Source organism: Peromyscus californicus, unplaced genomic scaffold (assembly GCF_007827085.1).
Source record: "Peromyscus californicus insignis strain IS unplaced genomic scaffold, ASM782708v3 Scaffold_8__1_contigs__length_139910024, whole genome shotgun sequence".
Lineage (NCBI taxonomy): Eukaryota > Metazoa > Chordata > Mammalia > Rodentia > Cricetidae > Peromyscus > Peromyscus californicus.
In genome coordinates this window covers 91,373,066-91,388,782 of record NW_026294606.1, presented here as the reverse complement: position 1 = coordinate 91,388,782, position 15,717 = coordinate 91,373,066, and the positions used below count along the sequence as shown (strand labels likewise).

Genomic DNA, 15,717 nt, shown 5'->3' with positions numbered 1-15,717 from the left:
ACGCTGGGGTTACACACGTTTTCCCATGGATTCTAGACATGAACTCAAGTCCTCCAATGCTTTACCAACTGAGCTATCCCCAGCCCTAGGAATCCTCGTTCAGCATGCAAACGCAAATTCCTCAGCTCCTTGCTCACGCTGGATCCGAGCTATAGCCTAGGAAACTGCGTGCACAGCGCGGTCCCTGGAGGAGCTGAAATGGCAAGCACACAGATTAAGAGAAGCGCGTGCGTAGTCGGTAGGGAAAGAGGCAAGGGGCTGAGAGGGTGACTCTCAGGACAAGTGTCAGGATGCAGGCCAAGGGGGCGAGTCAGGTGCCTGGAGAGTACTCCCCCCGGGACCTTTAGCTGCACTTGGCCTCCAGCCTGAGGGAACTCTTTCGCCCCGCCCTACAGCTCCGCCTCCCGATTGGCCGATGCCCCGTCCGTCGTCCCGCCTTGACCAATAGGACCGGCGAGGTACCGGAAGCCGGAACAGGAAGTGAGGCAGGGTCCCGCGGCGTCTCCCGTTAGCAGCTGTTGCAAGGCTATCATGAGAGGCCTTGGGCCAACCCTGAGGGCTCGGCGCCTGCTGCCACCCCGGTACCCGCCGCGGCCGCCGGGGCCTCGGGTGCCTCGGCTGTGCAGCGGGCTCACGGCCGGCGCCATGGACGAGCTGCTGCGGCGAGCCGTGCCACCCACGCCGGCCTACGAGCTGCGCGAGAAGACGCCGGCGCCCGCCGAGGGGCAGTGCGCCGACTTCGTGAGCTTCTACGGCGCCTTGGCCGAGACGGCCCAGCGCGCCGAGCTGCTCGGCCGCCTAGCGCAGGGCTTCGGCGTGGACCACGGCCAGGTGGCCGAGCAGAGCGCCGGAGTGCTGCAGCTGCGCCAGCAGTCGCGCGAGGCGGCCGTGCTGCTGCAGGCCGAGGACCGGCTACGCTATGCGCTCGTGCCGCGCTACCGCGGCCTCTTCCACCACATCAGCAAGCTGGACGGCGGCGTGCGCTTCCTGGTGCAGCTGCGGGCCGATCTGCTGGAGGCGCAGGCCCTCAAGCTGGTGGAGGGGCCGCACGTCCGGGTAAGGCCCCACCCGGGCCCCCCGCCACCACCCCGGGGCCCTGCCCCTTCCCTCCCCCCGCTACCCAGGTCCATATCCAAGCCCCTGCAGCTCCACCTTGCCGGCCGCAGGTACACAGTGCTTACTGCGTGGTACGTAGCGCTATACTTGGGGCGACTGTCAGGTGCGGTACTCATTGCGCTCACTCCAAAATAGCTCTGGTTTTAACTGCTCTTTACCTGAGCAAGAATGGAGCACGGCAAAGTTTGAGTGCCTACCGCGAGCGCCACGTAGCCCTAACAGGTTATGTGGCATGCACAAAGATGGCCAGAAGTGAAGGTCACCACCTTATGAGTCTCCGAAGCCTCCAGCCTTCTTTCTGCAGTGCGACTCTGGATAGGAGATTTGACTCCGAGCTCAGCTCTAGACGCAGTGATTTAGTATTTGAACCAGTCAGCTGCTTACCCAGCGAGATCACCAAGCTTACAAATAACGGAGGTTTACATAGCTGCGACCCAACAGATTGTCTAGGGTTGCTCCCAGCCCTTTATACCATTAATATTCAATAGAGCTCAACACTGGCCTGACCCTGAGTTCATGCACAGTGATACCAACATTTCAGAAGTTCCTGGCATTCAGAGCTTCATCTACTTTTTCAAAGTCAAACAGTGGAGTGATTGTGTCCTGACTCACTTGAGAACTCTAAGACAAGCAGGACAGTTTTTTACTTCCAGTCCCTCGTTTTGGGTGACATGTATCTCCTTTACAGTGAAGGGCACCCATGCCAGGTGTTGAGTTGCTCCAGACCTCAGAGCAAAGACATCCATTTCTGATACATTCCCCCAAGATAGGCTCCTTTGCACTGCCCAGCACCATTCTCTGTGAGGGTTAACCCTGGAATTTCTTCTCAGTTTGGTTGCTTAATCTTGGGTATAGTTCAGGGACTAATATGTGTAACAACAGTGCATATGACCAGATTTTTCAAGATAGCTGGTTCATTTCCGAGGCTAAGTGTTACCCAGGGCTGTAAGCTTTCATGCCAGACTGAAAGCCCCAGATGTTCAGTGGGTATTGCAGAATCTGTCTTGGTTTCTGTGATACCCTGTTCCAGGCTCTGTCGCAGTCAGAGTGGGTGAACTTTTGTATTCCATGCTCTGTGGCATTCAGAATGTCCCCACAACTATATGGTCAGTTCTTTGAAAACTGGAACCTTGTCTTAAACCTTCTGCATAGTGAAGTGATGGCAGAGTCCTGGAGATAGGCTCCAGGGAGGCAAATGTTAACCCACTGTTTGTTTTTGAGGTTCAGAACTAGAAAGGAAGTCAGGAAGGGCCTGAAAGACACCCAGATACAAGGCAAAAACCACAGCCCTCAGATAGCTTCTAATGCCCCATCCAATTCCAAATTCTCTGATTCTGGGAGTTCCTTTACCAGCCAGAGCTCTTGGTAGCTCATCATGGCCACTGACACTTGTAACATTGAGGCTGACTTTAGGGAGGAGCTTGTATCTGGCAATCAGAAGCAAGCCACGCTTAGATATCTTACATACAGGTCCCCTTGCTTTTTAGCTTTGGCTGCCCTCCACTTAAGGGAGAAAGACAGTGCCTCCTGCCGGCCAGGAGTCATGAATGAGGCTTAGAGGTATTTGTCAGCAAAGAAGGAATAGCCACAGCCTGACCTTTTCCCTTCCACATGGTGCACACTTTGGAGGCCCTGTATGTTTCTCCACCTAGATCCTAGGCTAATTGCTCTGATTAACTGTACATAGTTAAGCTGATCAATTTCTTTATCCCTCACACGGTTCTATAACATTTTATCAGTTAAGTTGTTTTGAGATTAGAGATTTTATTCCTCTCCCTAGCATTTGTCAGTCAGGATTTGGTATTGTCACCTGTCACCAGAAGAACTTGGAGTGTGAGTATGTATGTACATGCCTGAGCCAGAGGTCAACCTTGAGTGTCATCCTCAGAAGCTATCCACCTTAGTTTTTGAGACAGGGTCTCTCACTGAGATTTGGGACTCACCAGTTAGATTAGGTGGACTGCTTAGTAAGTCCCAGAAATAATCCTTTCCCACCTTCCCAGTGCCAGCCAACAAAGTGCACCACTGTACTGGTTTTTTTATTTTATGTGTACCAGTGTTTTGCTTGCATGTATGTATGTGTACCATGTACATACAGTGTCTACAGAGGCCAGAAGAAGGCATCAGATCCCCTGGAAATGAAGTTACAGCCAGTTGTGAGATGGCATGTGGATCTGGGAACCAAACCCATATCCTCTGCAAGGTCAGTTGGTGCTCTTAACCTTGGAGCCATCTCTCCAGCCCCACCCCAGTTTTAAAACACTAGTGTTAGGGATCAAACTCAGGAAAGCTCTTAATCGACTGAGGTATCTCCTCAGCCCTGAACAGTCCCATTTTAAAGACTGTTTAGAGCAGTTTTAGGATCACAGTAAACCTGAGTGCAAGGTTCAGACTCTCCAAGTCTCTGCACTGTACAGGCACAGCCTCGCCATTATCACCACACCCAGAGGGTTCCACTGCTAGGTGTCTGTGAACTTGGTGTGCAGATACCTGCATTCGCCAGGCCACTGGGGTGAGGACAAAACCACCAATTTGGCTCACAAGGCTTTAGAACTGACTGCAGACCCTTGGGCCTTTTTGGTTTGTTTTGTTTGTTTTTTGAGACAGGGTTTCTCTGTGTGACCCTGACTGTCCTGTAATTTGCTCTGTAGATCAGGCTGGCCTTGAACTCAGAGATCCACCTGGCTCTGCCTCCCGAGTGCTGAGATTAAAGGCATGTGTCACCACCGGGCTCCCAGAGCTTTCTTAAATGCAGTGTTTTCTTAGGAAGTGTCCCAGTTTGCTTTCCTCTTCTGTGTCTACATTCTGACCAAAGCAACTTGAGGAGAAAAGTGTTTATTTGGCTTACAGGTTACAGTCCATCATGGAGGGATGCCAAGGCAGGAACCTGGAGCCGATAACTGAAGCAGAGACCGTGGAGAGATGCTGCTTACTGGCTTGCTCAGCCACCTTTGTTATGCTGCCCAGGCCCAACCTGCCCAGTGGGTAGCACCCCCCACAGTAGGCTGGGTGCTCCCATGTCAATTATCACTCCAGAAAATGCCCCCCACCCCCCGGGCAGTCTGATGGAGGCAGCCCCTCAGTGGACTTCCCCTCTTCCAAAGTGTGTCTGGTTGACAACTGAAGCTAACTAGGACAAGAGTGTGCTCACACTGAGTGTCCCCAACGTTAGAACTACTGATTGACAGGTTTGTTGCTTGCCTGGCCCGTGTGACCTTTGTATTTTCGGGACAGTTGGTTATAGACCCAAGGTCTCCCATCATGTGGGTTCAGGTCTCTGTGTGTTGAACCCTGGCTGGCGCTGTCATGTTAGAATAAGTGGCAAATGGCAGCCCCCAGTGCAGATTCTGTGTGTTTCCCAGGACAGAGTAGAAGAAGCTCTGAGTGAGGAGATGAGCCTGTCTTGTTACCTGTCTTGCTATGGGTGGTGGGTGTGGTCTGGATGATTGTAGCTAAGTTCCTCAATTCCCATGGAATTCTTGGTCTATCCGCTGAGGTGAGCTGTTAGCTGATAGTAAGAAGCCAAGCTGGGCTATATAAGCCCCTGTTTCCAAAAAAACCAGAATGTTAGCCCATAGGGAAGAGAACATGAATGGATTATTCAGTGTGGGGACTAATACAAAATCCTGAAAGCAGTGTTGCCGTGCCAGGAAAAGTTCCCTTTGGTTACAAGTTAAACAGTGTTGTTTAAAAAAAAAAAAATAGCTGCTGAGTCCAAAGGCTCTTTGCTATGCTTGGCTTGATGGTCTTTCTGGAGATGCACACCGAGGGCTTGGGCTTAAAGAGGCACCAGTTGAGATCTGAGCCAGCTGGGCTTGGCCTCCTGTGTTCAGTTTTGTCTCTAACATGCCCTTAGGTGACCTGGGAGCAGTTTGAGAGGTAATACTCAATGTCAGCCAGGCAGGGCTCCCTAGCAGGAGCTGAGTCCTCACCAGAGGACAATGGCTAGCCCTGTGTGGTGGCCCCTGCCTCAGGCTGTGTCTGTGGGTGTATGGGAGGGTGCCAGGGAAGTTCCCACTGGGTGATGTTGGCAGGCTTTTTGTTTCTCCACACAGTTGCACCTGCCCATGTGGTTATCAATTACATTTCTTATAGGTAAAAATGCAGTGAAGGGGGACTGTCCCCAGGTTGGGGAAGGATAGTCAGTACTGTTTAGCAGTTGGCAGGCACCAGACCAAAATTGGCAGTTACAGCCCTAAAGGATTTTGAACAGGCAGTTCGGGCCAGGATTCATAGTAAGGTAGGAGATAGTGACCCTTGCCAGCATGAGAAGCAGAAGGAGACCACCCGCCTTCCCCTCACAGCCACCATGCTTGGTGCTGCTGGACAGCCTCCTGCCTGCTAGGCTATCGAGTACCTCCTAAGCGCTCTAGCAAATTCCGTGTTCTAAGAAGTTCTGTGTTAATTTCGTGCTTTTCTGTGTTAGACCAAAGTTTAGTTTTTGATACAGACAGAGATCCCAGAATATCAAGTGCTCCACCCCACCCCTTTGGCCCTTGAGCTGGAGCTGCACTCTTTCTGGCCCTACCCTTTTTCCCTGACAGTAGCTCTGCCTCCCTCCCAGCTCTGGGTTCTGCACAAGGCAAAGCAACTTTTCCTCACAATCCCCAAAGAGGTCACTCTAGAAAGCCAAGCATCTCCGAAGAGAGACCAGAGAGCTTTCTGCTGAGAAAACAGCAGCCTCCACAGCACTGGGGCTAAGTGCCCCAAGCAGGCACAGGGAAGGCTGGCAGCCTGCTGGGGTTCTCGGGGCTCTCAGGTGCCTCAGCTTTTGCTGTGCCTCATAACTGCTGTGCTAATGAGCAGAAAGCACAGGAGACTGTTGTGTGTGACCTGGTGACCCGGCCCTCTCTGGTCACTTCCCACCGGAACAGTTGTTATAGCACCAGACAGTGAGACTTCTCACCTTTAGCCCACATTCCTTGCTCTTGTGTCCAGCATCACATGTCGCAGCTGTCAGCAGCCCAAAATAGAAGAGGCTTCCAGAGGAGAGGCGTCATCAATGGAGCCAGGGCTCCTGGCCTTTTCCTGCCGTGTGTGTGTCAAAATGTAGCCCATCACATCTGCACAGCCAGCCTGTTCTAGCCCCACAGCGAGGGGCACAGAAACAGATCCCCAAGCTCTAGAGACTGTTTTTCCTAGGGATAGCGTTAGTGATACCTAGCTTACTCTTTAAAAATGGAGAGGATCTCAGGACCATGAAGAAGAATCATAGTCAGTGCAGAGTGTACAGAAGCTTCTTTGTTTGTTTTGGAGACAGGGTCTCACTGTGTAGACCAGGCTAGCCTCAAAATCATAGAAATCAACTTGCCTCTACCCCTGAGTGCTAGTGTGGACCACCACTCTACCTAGCTTTTTTTTTTTTTTTAAATCATTATGTATGTGTTGTGAGCACAAATGCACTTGCCATCAGAGGGCAGCCGTGGGTATTGGCCCTTGTCTGCCAGCTTGTTTGAGATAGGTCTCTTCTTCACTCCTGTGAGTGCTACAGGCCTACAGTTTCCAAGTATTCTCTTGACTGTACCTCCCATCTCTCCTTAGGAGTGTTGTGATTGCAGGCACACAGGCCATGTGTCCAGCTTCATCCTCATACTTTTGAGTGGGAGGCACTTTACCCATTGATCTATCGTCAGCCAGAGCATGAGGTTTCATAAAAAGCTGTCCTGTATTGCCAGCCTGCCGCTCCCCAGTCACCATTGTCAACACTTTCTCTTTCTTCTTGGGTATTAGTGTGTGGGTGAATGCTTTGACTGAGGTGGGCTTTGCCCTGTAGAGCCTTCAGCGAGTAAAGAAAATGAGGTTGGGAGCATAAGGTAAAGGCCTGCATAGCTTCCAGCCAGCCACTTTTCCAGTCTTGCATCCCTTCCAGAACAGGTCCATTGAGTTCTCGTGTACCCTGCAAGCAGTCACTTCCAGCGCTCTCACTCTCCATGAGCCTGAAGCTGTGTGCAGCCCTGACATTCAAAACACCTTTTTCACACCTTGGTCCTGGGTCTGTCCTCCCCACCCCGTAAAGCCACACACGACAAAACTGCCTCCTCTGTGCCCTGGTACTTAGCTACTTGAATGGCAAAGTCATATTTATGTAAAGACTTCTTTAGAACCACCACCTACCCCTTACCTGCAGCTTATGCCCAGGTCACCCAAATTGGAGACCTTTAATCTTTTATTGAGAATTAAGATGCATTGTAAAGTTTTTATAGCTGTGATAAAACTAATCTCCATAGGTACAGATCACACATGTAGTGAACCTTACAGGGTATGTGGAAAGTCACCTCAGTGCACCTAGATGCCCTGGGATGTTTACCGTTCTATCAGTGTGGAATCAATCTGTGAGTAATAGACCCAGAGTCACAGAGGTCTGTATAGCAGAGGAGTTGATCATTTGGGTCAAAGTCTGGAGTGGAGAAGCCCCAGGCTGAACCTGCTCTTTGGTGTCCTGGATTGGAGGCATACTGTTCTTTCTGCTCTGAAAAACCACCACAGTTACCTCCTGACCCAGTGTGGCTGCTCCAAAATTATCTATCCTAGCAACTACCATCTCACCATGGAAAAGACAAAAGAAAAAGGTCAGCAAAAGCCAATTCCCTGATGTCATTTAAGGCTCCCAAAGCCATTATAAGACTCCTCTGTTGGGCTGGAGAGATGGCTCAGAGGTTAAGAGCACTGACTGCTCTTCCAGAGGTCCTGAGTTCAATTCCCAGCAACCACATGGTGGCTCACAACCATCTGTAATGAGATCTGGTGCCCTCTTCTGGCCTGCAGGCACACATGCTGTATACCTAATAAATAAATAAATCTTAAAAAAAAAAAAAAAAAAAAAAAAGACTCCTCTGTTTACAGCTCATTGGCCAGAAGTTAGGCACACGGTCACTGCCATGTGCAGTACAAACTTGATTCTGCAGCCATGAGCCAGCTGAAAGCGTGGGTATGGACTCCAAGACATCAGGATATGGAAGTGTATGTCTGTGAGTGGGTGGATAGGCTCCTGGATGGGCACCTGCTCCTCTGAGGCTGCCTTCCTCTCTCCTGCCCAGGAAATGAATGGAGTACTAAAAAGCATGCTGTCTGAGTGGTTCTCCTCTGGCTTCCTGAGCCTGGAGCGGGTCACCTGGCACTCACCCTGTGAGGTGCTTCAGAAGATCAGTGAGTGAGTATGGCGGCCATGGCCTGCATGGGTTTTATTTCACCTGATGCATGAACACATTGTATGTGTGGGTGCTGGGCTGTTACCACAGAGAGGGTGGAGATTGGGGTGCACCCCATAAAGACCCTAACCAGTCTGTTAGTTACCCAAGGTTATTTAAAGCAAATGGCCCGATCACCAAAGCTGTAGAGACTAGTTGAACAATTGTTGGCCTGAGAGGTCAGAATGGTGCTATTTCATCCAGTTGTTAAAATACACTGTCAGCATAATCACATGCTCAGGGCACAGTGCAGTACATGGCCTGCTGTCCTGCCCACACTCCATGCTGGCCCGTATAATCGAGGACTGGAAAGCATCCCAGGATGTAAACCTTGGTAATGTCTACTATTCCCCACGCTGGAAGCAGGAACATGTGGGATGAGGCTGGAGAGAGGTGTAACCACCAATGTTTGCAGCATGGACATCTGCTTCCAAACTGCTGGGACCCAAAGCAAAGATAAAGTGTTCAGCAGCAAGAAATTCCAGTAGGTTTGCATGAAACTGCTGCATAAATGCACCTGAGAGCCCCACACAGTACTCTGAAAACAAGTGTTCAATGGGGCAGCATATCCTGTTATCCCAGTACTTGGAAGGCTGGAGCAGGAGGATCATCAAAAGTTCAAGGTCAGCCTGGGTTATAGTATCAGACTAGCCAGGACTATAAAGCCAGACCCTGTCTCAGATCAGATGGACTGGTGTGAAGATGCAGAGCAGAAGTGGCTAGCAGGACTAGAACTCAGCACTTGTCAGTTTGTAGTTCTCACATCTGTCTAATCTCTGTGTTACTTGGTCAGGTGTGAGGCTGTGCACCCTGTGAAAAACTGGATGGACATGAAGCGGCGTGTGGGGCCGTACCGGAGATGTTATTTCTTCTCCCATTGCTCCACCCCTGAGGAGCCCCTGGTTGTCCTGCATGTGGCTCTGACCAGTGACATTTCCAACAACATTCAGGTACTTAGGGGTGATCCTTTCAAGACAAAATGGGCCTGTCACTGTGGCGTGCGTGTGCGTGCATGTGTTGGAACCCTTTTTTGTTTTTGTTTTTGTTTTTTGAGACAGGGTTTCTCTGTGTAGTATTGGATCTCGATCTATAGAGCAAGCTGGCCTCGAACTCACAGAGATTAGCCTGGCTCTGCCTCCCGAGTGCTGGGATTAAAGGCATGCACCACCACTTCCAGGCTTATGGTGGCACTCTTCTACTTCATAGGTCCCAGTGACTAAATTTCGGCCCGAAAGCTTGGCAGCAAGTGCCTGTACCTCTGATCCTTCTCATCTGACCCCATTGTCTTTTTGTGTTGTTTTTCAAATAGGTCTCACTGTGTAGCCCTGGCTGGCCTGGAACTCTCTGTGTAGTCCAGGCTAGTTTCAAACTCAGAGATCTGCTTCCCTCTGCCTCCTGAATACTATGTGACCATGCCCAGCTTCCAAGTATTTTTTAAATGTTGATTTTTAGTGTGGCTTTCTCCCTTTTTAAGAGAATCTGCTTTAAACTCTCATGGATAGTGTGACTGAGTTGGTAAATTTCCTGATTTATAGTTTTGGGCCAGGACAAGGACAAGCTCTCACCTGACTGTGGTTTTGAGTTGAGAAGATCTGAAGTCCATTAACAGGACCCTGTGTGATGGAAGAGGCGTGCAGGGCAGATGTGCTAAGACATTGAGAGGCAACTTGACAAGAGATGGACTTTGGTTCTGTGTGCTGCTGCAAACCGGGAGCCACTGGGGAGGTGAAGTTGTGAGGACTTGATTTGCCCCTTCCTATGAAAGCTGGTCCTCCGCAGGCTTCTGGCAGGAATGTATGGACAAGCATGTGACACTTGGGACAGTAGGTGAATGGCCACACAACAGGACCTCCAGACCATGAAGGAAGGGAGATCCCTGGGGAGAGCAGGTTTGCTCAGTGCTAGAAGATGTGGGGCGGACTCAGGTCTGGATAGACATTACAGAGGTGAATGAATGATGACACATCGTGAGATAGGCTCCCTGGCTTCGGCTTCCCAGCTGGGGACTCAGAGGATGAGCATCAGGCAAATGGGCACATGTTCTTGATGAGCAGAGACAAAGTCCCTCAAAGTTCCCACACCTTCACGCTGGCATGGGGACCAGTTGCTGGTGCTTGTCTGGGGGCAGCTCGACATGTGTGTTAAAGTTGAGAATGTATTCCTTCTTATCTGAAAACTCAGCTCTTGTCCAGCCTGAAAGTCCAGATGCTCGTATGTACAGCTCCTGTGTATAACTAGAAGGCAGCAGCCATGTGTAAGTGTCCTTCAGAGGTGGCTTCAGGAACCTTTGACCTGTGTCTATTGAAATGTTGCTGTAGGTTCATGTTTTGCATGAAAGGCCAACCTTGACTTCCTGAAGATTGGACTCCAAACTGTAGAAGAGTGTATGTGGTATGGCCTCATTTGTGACTTCATAACACCTGTTGAATGTGTGCTCTGTGCTTGTCAGTCCACAGAACACCTGGTTACCATAGGCCTCTTTTTAGACAGTGCTGAGGCTGAAGGGGCCTCATATCCGGAGTACAGGAAAAAAGTGCTCCAGGGATCACATGCTGGTGAGGGCTTTGGGCTGAGCAGCCCTGCTCCAGGGATCACTTGCTGGTGGGCACTTGTGTTGTAAACCTGTTTGTTCATCCAAGACAAGCTGTGCCTGATTAAGCACCAAGAGTATCACCTGCCATGAAGTGACCTTCAGAGAATCGGCTTAAAAACGCCGTAGTGAACTGGACAAGGTGGCGCACATCTTTAATCCCAGCACTTGGGAGGCAGAGGCAGGCCAATCTCTGTGAGTTCAAGGCCAGCCTGGTCTACAGAGCGAGTTCCAGGACATCTAGGGCTACACAGAGAAACCCTGTCTCGAAAAAAAAAAAATTAGAAAAATTAGAAATGAAGCTGTCAGTAGTGACACACACCTTTAATCTCAGCATGGGTGGAGGGCAAAGGTAGGCAGATCTCTGTGAGTTTGAAGATAACCTGGTCTACAGAGTGAGTTCCAGGACAGTGAGAGCTACACAGAGAGACCTTGTGTAAGACAAAAGCAAAACAGAAAAACCCACACATTTAGTAAAAAATGAGAGCCAGTAAAGTCAGCTAAGAGACTTCACAGCAGAAGTCGTTTCTTAACTTACTGTGTGGAGGCGACTATGTGAATGTGTTTTATTTAGAGAAAATAAGGGTGCTGGCGTGAGGCTAAAGAAATGCATAGAAAATCCTCTAATGGGTACATTTTGAGAAGGAAACCTTACACTGGGCTGCCTGGGGCCCTCTGAGGAACGCAAATGCAAGCTGAGCAAAGGAACAGAGACGGAACTGGGCAGAGAGTTGGAAGGATCCCCACGTGTAGCCCATTGCCCTCTACACAGGCTCAGTGTGTGAAGCCGCTTATTCCAGAGGGGCCTGGAAAGACCAAAGGCGCTGCTCTTCAGTGGAGCTGGCAGGGGTTCTCCAAGTAGTGGCAGGGCAGTATGAAATTGTGTCCTCCAGTGTTCTCAAAACAGGCCCTGAACCGGAGCCACCAGAACCTGGGAGTGGGGATGGGGACTGAAGTCTCCTTGGGGCTTGTCCTGTGAATAGTGACAGGGTGACTGGGTGTGAGCAGTCATGGAGCCCTGCTGAGGCTTGCTGTGGGTATTTTCCAGAGCATTGTGAAGGAGTGCCCTCCCTCTGAAACCGAGGAGAGGAACAGGATCTCGGCTGCTATCTTCTACTCCATCAGCCTGACCCAGCAGGGCCTGCAGGGGGTGGAGCTCGGGACCTTCCTCATAAAGCGAGTGGTCAAGGAGCTGCAGGTAAGCCTGGTGAAGTAGGTCACTGCTCCCTAAGTCCCTGTCGTGATGGCAGGTAAGGTCTGCCACTCCCTGGGGACAAGGACCCAGACAGGAAGGGTTGGAGAAGAGGGAAGGAGGCAGAACAGCATCAGGGCCGCTGGGCCAGGCCTGGAGCCCAAAGAGCAGGTGACTAAAGCCTAGCATCTCACTGGCTGTGCAGCACACGTGTCACATGACACCAGCTGTCTGGGGAGACCTTGCTCTACACTCCTGGGGGCACACATCTGGGCACACATGTTCGCATGGCCACCTATCACTCTCTGCTGCTCTGATCCATATAATACAGTTGGCAGCCCTCCCCACTATGCCATGCCAGACACTCCCTCCCTGCAGCCCTCAGGGCCTTGCGAGGGAAGTTCCCCAGTTAGGCCAGGCAGCATGAAGATAAATGCATTAGCTGTGTTGGTCTGATTCTGTTTCTTTGCTGCCTGGGAGGGACACATTACTGTCCTGAGACAAAAATGCTGCGTTTACCCTGGGCTCAGCTTTTCCGGCTGCTCCATGGGGAGCCGGGTAGCCAGGTGAGGAGAGTCTAACTCCGGGCTGCTGACAGCGTTCTGCACCAGCTGCTTCCTGCTCCCTACGTTTTTCTACCCAGGCACGGTACACAGTGGCAGACTCACAGTGGTGGCCTCACCAGCCAAGGGCAGTCAAACTGATTCCATGCTGGTTTTGCACTGGCTGACACTAGGAATTTGGTTTGATCATGTAAGGCAAGCAACCTATCACTGACCTGCAACCACAGTCCCCTGTTCCCCGTCCCCCCATTTTAACATTTTATTTTGAGCCAAAGTACCTCAAACTTTTTCAGGCTGGTCTTAGTAGTGCCAACATGCCTGGCAGGAATCAGACTGGAGAATTGAGTGTTGGGAACCTGCCTTGTCATCATTCTACCTCCATCCCCCAGAGAGGGACAACACGTCTCCTCTCCGTTCTCTCTGCTGCTGTCATGAGTGCCACAGGGAGAGGAGACACAGAGGACAAGGAAGGCAGGGAGAGAACAGGATCCAGGATTGGGTGAGCTACCCAAGAGCTTGACCAGGAGCCACCTGTGGCCACTTCTGATACTCATTTGTGAGCCAGAAGTCCTTCTCAGTGTCCTCTCCTGAATGCTGGCAGAGGCCTGGCACCATTCTGCACCAAAGGCTCACCAGGGTTCCAGAGGCAGCACACTTGAGAGCCCCAGTGCTAGTAAGGAGAAGTAGGAACCCTCTGACCGTTCAGTACTGGTCTGTTTTCTAAATGATAAGTAGGACATGTGCACACTGTAAACTCCCATACAAGATGTAAAATAGCCTCAGCTGTGCAAGAGCTGCAGCGAAAAACCAAAGGTACCATGACATGCTGGACTCCAGAGAGCTGTGTTCCCACAGCAGTGGGATTTTCCCATAGTGGACTTACTGTGTGTATAGCCAGGGAGTGCTCATGTGTGAAGACCCTCCGTAAGATCTATGTGTAATTTGTATGGAGGTGATTAAGCTATGTCCTGTGGTAATACATCTTTGCCTGGCCCTGCTGACCCCTCTGCCACCACTGGGTTAGAGCTGGACAGTCACATAACATGGCGTCTTTATGTCAAGCAAGCATCAGGAGGACCTGGCTCTAGGACACTTGTAGGAGAGGTGTGGTGCAGAGAGAAGATAAAGACTACATCCCATCCTAAGGGCCAGCTCTCTGGGTGTAAGCAGGCTGCCCGCTCCTGACCACTTCCTGTGTCACCACTGTGACAATGGTGTGGTTGGAAATATCATGGTTATAGGCTGATCTTGAGAATGCAAGATGCTTCCAGGCCTTGACCCTCACCAGGGTCCTCATGGACAAGGCTTGAAAGAAAGTACAGTGATGCCATCAGCTGGCTCTGCTGCCTGAGGCAGCACACATAGGCTGTGTGTTGGGAGCGTTCCGTGTGTGTGCCCCCCTGCTGACCATGTGCCCTCTGCCTTCCCTCCTCTCCCTACCTGCTGTGCAGAAGGAGTTTCCTCACCTGGGGGCCTTCTCAAGTCTGTCGCCTATACCTGGATTCACCAAGTGGCTTCTGGGCCTCCTGAATGTGCAGGGAAAGGAGAATGGGAGGAACGAGCTGTTCACAGACTCAGAGTGCAAAGAAATCTCAGAGGTCACAGGTGACCCAGTTCACGAAAGCCTCAAGGGCTTCCTGAGCAGTGGTGAGTGGGTGAAATCGGAGAAGCTGGTACAGGCCCTGCAGGGGCCACTGATGAGGCTGTGTGCCTGGTACCTGTATGGTGAGAAGCACCGAGGTTATGCCCTCAACCCTGTGGCCAACTTCCATCTGCAGAATGGGGCTGTGATGTGGCGTATCAACTGGATGGCTGACAGCAGCCTGAAAGGCCTCACCAGCTCCTGTGGCCTCATGGTCAACTACCGCTACTACCTGGAGGAGACAGGCACCAACAGCGTCAGCTACCTGGGCTCCAAGAACATCAAAGCCTCTGAGCAGGTCCTCAGCCTGGTGGCCCAGTTCCAGAATAACAGTAAGCTCTAGCAACATCCTCCCAAAGCCTGGGCCCCTGCTCAGAACGGGAGCTGCTACGTTCTGATGGGCCAGGCTTACTTACCCCAGGAGCCTTTTCAGGGAAGCCACAGCTGTGCTGTGTCCCCTGACCTCAGCAGGCACTCAGGAGGCCCTACCTCAGCTGTCACTGTGCTGGCTGACTCACTGCTTGGAGAAGGTGGTGATGTGGGTACACATGCCTGGGAATATCCCTGTGCTCCTCCAGAAGCCCTTGCTGCTGCCCCCAGCCTGTGCCTTCAGGAAGCTCTGCTGCATCACCCACAGGCTGCCCAGGGCAGAGCTTGTAGAGCTGACAGTCTTGTCTTCTGTCCTCTCTGCAGTGAGAGGGCTAAGGTCTGTGCTGTGGCTGCCACTGCAGCTGAAGCTCAGACTGGAGGCTTTGTGACATGCACAAGACATAGCCAGCTCCTCAAGATGCTGCTGCTTGAGGCCAGGGTTGCCTTAGAGGTTTTAAATGAGATTCCAGTTCATAATGAACTGAACAGTAAGGAACAAGTTTGTTCTGTAAACATTAAACATGATTGTTCATTGTACACCTTTCTTTGAGTGGACTTCCCTGTGTGCTTTTCTTCCAGGTTAGAGTCCTGGCAAGGCTTAGGATCAGCCCTGAAATGTCCACAGCGTATGTTCCCCAGCCATCCCATTGGGAACAGAGTGTGGATGAGGACAGAGGTGCAAGACAAGTATGTGTGGTGTATGTGTGGTTGTCTGTATCTCAGCATGTCTACGTGGCTGTGAGAAGGTCTGAGACACACTGTATGTGTGTGTGACTGTGTGTGTGTGTATGCTTATGGGGGGGCGGTCTGTGAGTGTATCTGTATGCATCTACACCCGTACATGTGCATCTGTGGGCATGACACACATCAGCAGGCACAGTGCTGCAGCTCTTGGTTGGACACACATGTCCCCTTGCTCTCCCTGACTGCATCTTCTAGACCTTCCCGGATTGGCCTCCCTAGATCGACTGGATTCCATGGCCTCAGGCTCAACGTTGGCCTAGGTGGAAATGTCAACAGAAAACAGCTCTCACCTCAAAGCCTGAGAATTAAAGACC

General features: G+C 51.3%; 1 protein-coding gene and 1 long non-coding RNA gene across 2 annotated transcripts; both read left to right on the top strand.

Annotated features, from left to right (window-relative positions):
- The first annotated feature begins 482 nt into the window (after window positions 1-482).
- Window positions 483-15,196, top strand: Mlycd (malonyl-CoA decarboxylase). The gene is made up of 5 exons (XM_052728116.1): window positions 483-1,056; window positions 8,154-8,266; window positions 9,097-9,253; window positions 11,942-12,091; window positions 14,100-15,196. Exons 1-5 carry the CDS (start codon window positions 532-534, stop codon window positions 14,631-14,633), a joined length of 1,479 nt encoding a protein of 492 aa, XP_052584076.1. The 5' UTR covers window positions 483-531; the 3' UTR covers window positions 14,634-15,196.
- Window positions 1,070-6,259, top strand: LOC128103596 (uncharacterized). The gene is made up of 2 exons (XR_008215732.1): window positions 1,070-3,319; window positions 3,967-6,259. It is a non-coding gene; the product is annotated as an uncharacterized LOC128103596 (long non-coding RNA).
- Window positions 15,197-15,717: the final 521 nt, after the last annotated feature.